Source organism: Dryobates pubescens, chromosome 23 (genome assembly GCF_014839835.1).
Source record: "Dryobates pubescens isolate bDryPub1 chromosome 23, bDryPub1.pri, whole genome shotgun sequence".
NCBI lineage: Eukaryota > Metazoa > Chordata > Aves > Piciformes > Picidae > Dryobates > Dryobates pubescens.
In genome coordinates, this window is record NC_071634.1 from 9,122,521 (window position 1) to 9,128,175 (window position 5,655).

Genomic DNA, 5,655 nt, shown 5'->3' on the forward strand with positions numbered 1-5,655 from the left:
CTCAACATCCCCAAACTCCTAGTTCTGCTTTCTCCCCATAATCACAGGGGTGCACCCCAGGTCTCTTATTCCCAAGCTCCCAAGAGTCCCTAAGATCCCTGAACAGGAGCTTCCTCCAGCCGCCCACCACCTCCAAGCTCCCAGAGACTGCCCCTCTGAGCCCCATGGCTCAAGTGGGCTCCCCAAGCCTGTACCCCCCCAGCCTCACAACACCTCTAAGCCCAGAGAGAGGGTCCCAGAGCCTTTACCCCCCCGCCCAAGACTACTCCAAGCTCACAGAATAGGCCTCAGAACCATCCAGCTCCGCACCACGAAGCTCATAGAGGTGTCCCTAAAGCTGTGTCCCTCCTCGATCTCAAACCACCGGCAAGATCACAGAAGTTTTCCCCGAGCTTCTCTCCCCCCCCCCACGCAGATCCACACCCCAGCAAGTTCACAGAGGAACCCTCTAGGTCCACACACCGCCCCAAGCCCGCAGAGGAGGTTCCCAAACCCCTCTCCATCCCTCTCACACCCAAACTCAGCGAGGCAGCTCGCAGACGATGAGATCCGCGCTCACCACAGCGCCCCCAGACCCCCATCCCCGCCAAAGTCCCCTACCTGCCGGCGGGACTAAAGCGCGAAGCCACAGGACACGGCACTGAAGGGGCAGGGCGCTGACCGGGACGCCGCAAGCACTGACTCGCCACCGCCGGGCAGCGCTCGCTACGCCGCGACGGGAGTTCGAATATCAACGGCGTCCCGGGCCCGCCAATCGGGACGCGGCAGTCGGGACGCTTTCACCAATCAGAAGAGCGGTCCGAGGGGGAGGGGGTGGGGATCGCCGCGAGCTGTGGCGATGAGGCGCTCCGAGAGCTGCGCGTGGAAGTGACGTCATGACGCAGTGGTGACGCATAACGGCTGCCCAGGCCTGCCCCGAGGGCTCTGTGGAAGGAGCGCTGAGTGGTTTGGGGAGAAAAAACATCAAGTTTGGTGTTCTTCAGGAGGAGCTGAGTGAAGTGCTTGTGCTGCCAGTGCCAGGCCTCACAGGAGTTAAGCGTCTCTGGGTGCAGGGACTGTGGCAGCAACTCCTGAGGTGCGTAACTTAGAAAAGGGAATCCCCAACGCTCAAAAGTCTTTTGGAATGGAAGGAGACCTTAGGGCAGCCTTACAGGAGCTGAAGAGGCCTACAGGAGAGCTGGAGAGGGACTCTGGATAAAGGAGTGACAGGATGAGGGCTAATGGCTTCAGACTGGAAGAAGCAGGATTGAGGTGAGGTCTGAGGAGGAAATTCTCCATGGAGATGGTGAAGCACTGGAACAGGTCACCCAGAGAGGCTGTGGAGGCTTCGAGCCTGGCAGTGTTCAAGGCTGTATGGAGTGTTTAGCAACCTGGTGTAGAGGAAGGTGCCCTTGTCCATAGCAGAGTGTTGGAACTAGGTCTTGAAGGTCCCTTCCATCCCAAACCTTTCTAAGACTCTGTGCACTTCTACTCTCTTCAGGACTCTTGCACAACTGTCCCATGTTGCTGGTGAAGCACTTTGTCCCTGTTCCCCGTCACCGCACAAACCCACCAGTCCCCTGTACTCCCAAGTGCATCCACAACCTCTCAGTTACTCTGCTTCAGCAATCTCTTGAACAAACCCACAGAGAACTTGCTGATTCACAAACTGAGTTTTATTATTGAGTTACACAGTGTGTTCTGAAAATTAGCCCAGTCTTGACATCAGACAGCAGGAATGGAACTTGGGTGTGTACAAGAGGCAGAGATGCAGTGCCAAGGGACACGGTTTAGTCCCCGCCTTGGTCGAGGTCGAGAATGGTTGGACTCGGTCTTTTCCAACCAAAGGTGCCTAGTGGTGATGGAGGTGTTCGGCAGCAGGTTGCACTTGATGATGTTAAAGGTCTTTTCCAGTACCGGGATTCTATGATTTGAAAAGGATTCTGAGATTCTCTAACCTCCCCACCTAACAGCTGCGGGAGGAGCAGATCGGAGCCGCGGCCAGCAGCGGGGTAACGGGTGGGTGGCTGTGCGGCCGCAGCCTCCGCGCTCGCCGCTGGGGCAGCCGCACCGGCAGAGCCCCGGCAGGGAGGCCCCGCCTGCCTCGGACAGAGCCGGGGCCGCGCCTCCGCCCTGCGCACCGCCCCCACCGGCGCCGCCATCCGGGTCCGGGCGGGAACTACCGCCTTGCAGCGGGTCAGCTCGGGCCGGGCCGGGCCGTGGCCCGCGGGGCGCAGTATGGAGAGCCCGGCGGTAACCTTCACCCTGGCCTACCTGGTGTTCGCCGTCTGCTTCGTGTTCCCGCCCGACGAGGTGCGCTCGGCGGGGCTGACGGTGCAGAGCCTGCTGGCAGCCTGGCTGGGCAGCGAGGACGCGGCCTTCGTGCAGTACCACCTGCGGCGGAGCACCGGCACGCTGCTGGCGCACTCCCTGCTGCCCCTGGGTGAGCCCCGCCGGCGGCCGGAGGGATGGAGGGCTCGGGGGGATCCCGGCGGGAGAGGCACCGGGCAAAGGCGGGGGAAAGTAGAGCCGCTGCCGGGGGAGTCTGCCCTCGGTACCTGCGGTGCCCGGTGCGACCCTGGCCGTGGGAAGCAAGGAGGGTCCTGACCTGTTTCCCGCTGGCTGTGGGAGAATCAGGTTATGCTCTACATCTTGGAAATGGGCTGGTTTGGTATCGCTCAAGCTTCTTTGCAATGTGCAGCCTGAGCTTTGTAACTCGGCTGCATCGGAGTACATGAGGTTGTAAAGGGATAGTGTTTCATTCAGCAAATTTAAATCGGCTTCCTTTAGGTGCATAATTCTAGTAAATGTGAGGTCTTGCAGGTAGTGTTATTTAACCTGCTAATTCAAATCAGCCTCCTTCAGGTGTTTCATTCTGATAGAAATCAATGACAGGAAAGAGCTGACCTCAGATTGCTTAAGACAAGAGGCTAGAACGTAAGTTGTCATCCAGAACTGCAGCAGCTCTCTGGAGTTTACCTTTAGTAAAAGGTAAACTGAGAAAAATCACTTTGGTTAGACCTCACTGATACCTTTGCTGATCCTTAATCCATTTGTAAAGTTCTTCCCAACCTTTGCAAGTGTTCAGCAATGCAAGCACACCAGTTGAGTTCCTCCTGCTGTGATTGAGGGCTATGGGTTTGTACTTAGTTGCTTTCTGAAAGCAGCCTGCTTTTTCCTCCTTGCAGGTTATTACCTTGGTATGTGCATTGCTGCACCTGAGAAACAGCTTGGTTTTTTCTACCTGGCTTCGAAAGGATGGAAAACTTTCTTCTTCTTGGCCGTCCTCCTGCCAGCGGTCACCAGCGCCCTGGCCTATTACTGGTCACGGAAGGGTTGGAACAACCACCCGCTGGCCCGGGCCCTGGCCGTCCATGCTCTCCCCCAGTCAGGCTGGAGGGCTGTGGCTTCCTCCATCAACACAGAGTTCAGGAGAATTGACAAATTCGCTACAGGAGCCCCAGGAGCGCGGGTGATCGTTACGGACACATGGGTGATTAAAGTGACCACCTACTGTTTGCACGTGGCCCAGCAGCAGGACATTCGCTTGACAGTGACTGACTCCAGACAGCACGAACTCACCCCAGACTCCAATGTGCCTGTGCAGTTCCTCACCATCCGTGTGGCCAGCACCAACCCCTACGTGAAGGCCTTTGATATCCGGTAAAGCCACCGTGTGTTATGTCTGTGCCATTGGATGGTGCCACTGGGCTGCTTTTGTGGTGGAGTTGAAGGCTTCCTGAGTCTCACCCTTTCCTTTCTGCTCCCTGCCTGATGTTCAGAGATGCTGAACGTGTGGTTCTGCCACACGTGGTGCAGGGAAGAAAGGTTGTGTAGAAGGAGTGGTCAGGTGCTGGAACAGGTGGTGGGGCTGCCTTCCCTAGAGATGTTCAAGAAACCTGGGGACATGGCACTTGGGGACATGGTTTAATGCCTGTGGTGGTGGTGGACTCAATGATTTTAGAGGACATGGTTTAATGGCTATGGTGGTGTTAGGTCCATGGATGGACTCAGTGATCTTGGAGAATTTTTCCAACCCAAATAATTGTATGATTGTGATTCATCTGGCTGTTGAATGCACAGTGGTGAAAGAGGGACTGCCCTGTTTGATCCCTCCTTAGGAAGAGGATTCTGTGGATGCAGAAAGTAGTGACTGGAAAAACTTGGGTGAAAGATAGAGAACAGGAGTGGAAAGGTTGGCTAGGTTGTGTCAAAACCAATAACAAAACAGCAAAAGAAAACAAAATGCTCAGTGTGTCTATTCTGACTAGTAGGTACCCACCTAACCATCTTTTCTGTGGGTCCAGGTCTCTGATGTTCACCTCTGCAGTGTAGTGTTCACTTAGCTGAATGGATCATGATGGTCACACTTTGTACCATCTTCTCTTCTTCAGGCTGAACTCGACAGAGTATGGGGAGCTGCGAGAAAAGCTGCGTGCTCCCATCAGCAATGCAGCAAATGTTGTGATCCATCAAAGCCTTAGTGATTTATTTCTGGAGACCTTCACGTCTCTGGTGGAAATTAACCAGACATATCCTGTTCCAAGCACTCAGGTGAGACTTTCTGCCCATGTCAGGCTGTCACAATTGCATTTCTCAGTGTAGGGGAGCCTGTGTGGACAGTGTGTCATTGATTGCTTAGGGCTGTCCCAGGTGAATTATTAAGAGAGATCATTGCTCTGAGGTTATCCAAAAGGTTATCTTTTTTTATGAGGAAAGGCTGAGAGCCGGGGCCGCGCCTTCGCCCTTCGCACCGCCCCCACCGGCGCCGCCATCCGGGTCCGGGCGGGAGCTACTGCCTAGCGGGGGGTCAGGTCGGGCCGGGCCGTGGCTGAGAGAGCTGGGGATTTTTAGTCTGGAGAAGAGCAGATATAGGGGGGAAATCTCATCACTGCTGATCAATGCTTAAAGGGTGGGTGGCAGGAGGATGGGACCAGGCTTTTTTCCGTGGTGCCCAGTGACAGGGCAAGGGGTAACAGGCACAAACTTGAACATAAGTTCCATCTAAACATGACAAGGAACTTCTTTAATCTAAGGGTGGCAGAGCACTGAAACAGGCTGCCTAGAGAGGTGGTGGAGTCTCCATCTCTGGAGACATTCCACACCCACCTGGACATGTTCCTGTGTGACCTTCTCTAGGGGGGTTGAACTGGATGATCTCCAGAGGTTCTTTCCACCCCCCACCATTCCATGATTCTGCCCAAGTCAGGTTCCTTCTATGTGTGCAGATGACATTCTAAAAGCCTTTGAAGAGCAGAAACCATGCTGTGCAGGTCATCACGTTGATGTTTTTCTTCTCCTTTAGGAGCTGGAGCCCTGCATAGGCTGTATGCAGAGCACTGCTAACATCAAGCTCATCAAGAACTGCCAGGAGCCAAACGAAGGGGAGTGCCAGCAGTGCTACTGTCGGCCCATGTGGTGCCTGACCTGCATGGGCAAGTGGTTCGCCAGCCGCCAGGACCAGCAGCACCCAGAGACGTGGCTGTCCAGCAAAGTGCCTTGTCCCACTTGCAGAGCCAGATTTTGCATCCTAGACGTTTGCATTGTACGATGACTCATACCTGGCTACGTTGTAGCTTTTGTAGTTGGGGTGCATTTCAGAGAGGCTTCGCTTACAGGGCCTCTGGATTTGTCTCTGAGACTTGCACCTCCTGCCAGGGTGCAAACCCCAAAGCT

General features: G+C 55.2%; 1 protein-coding gene across 1 annotated transcript; it reads left to right on the plus strand.

Annotated features, from left to right (window-relative positions):
* The first annotated feature begins 2,211 nt into the window (after window positions 1-2,211).
* Window positions 2,212-5,655, plus strand: TMEM129 (transmembrane protein 129, E3 ubiquitin ligase). Its single transcript, XM_009904212.2, has 4 exons — window positions 2,212-2,422; window positions 3,168-3,642; window positions 4,374-4,533; window positions 5,285-5,655. Exons 1-4 carry the CDS (start codon window positions 2,218-2,220, stop codon window positions 5,531-5,533), a joined length of 1,089 nt encoding a protein of 362 aa, XP_009902514.1. The 5' UTR covers window positions 2,212-2,217; the 3' UTR covers window positions 5,534-5,655.

Coding starts and splice junctions, on each gene's coding strand:
- TMEM129 (XM_009904212.2), top strand. CDS start 2,218: ATGGAGAGCCCGGCGGTAACCTTCACCCTGGCCTACCTGGTGTTCGCC. Junction 2,423..3,167: donor GCACTCCCTGCTGCCCCTGG/GTGAGCCCCGCC, acceptor TCCTCCTTGCAG/GTTATTACCTTGGTATGTGC. Junction 4,534..5,284: donor ATCCTGTTCCAAGCACTCAG/GTGAGACTTTCT, acceptor CTTCTCCTTTAG/GAGCTGGAGCCCTGCATAGG.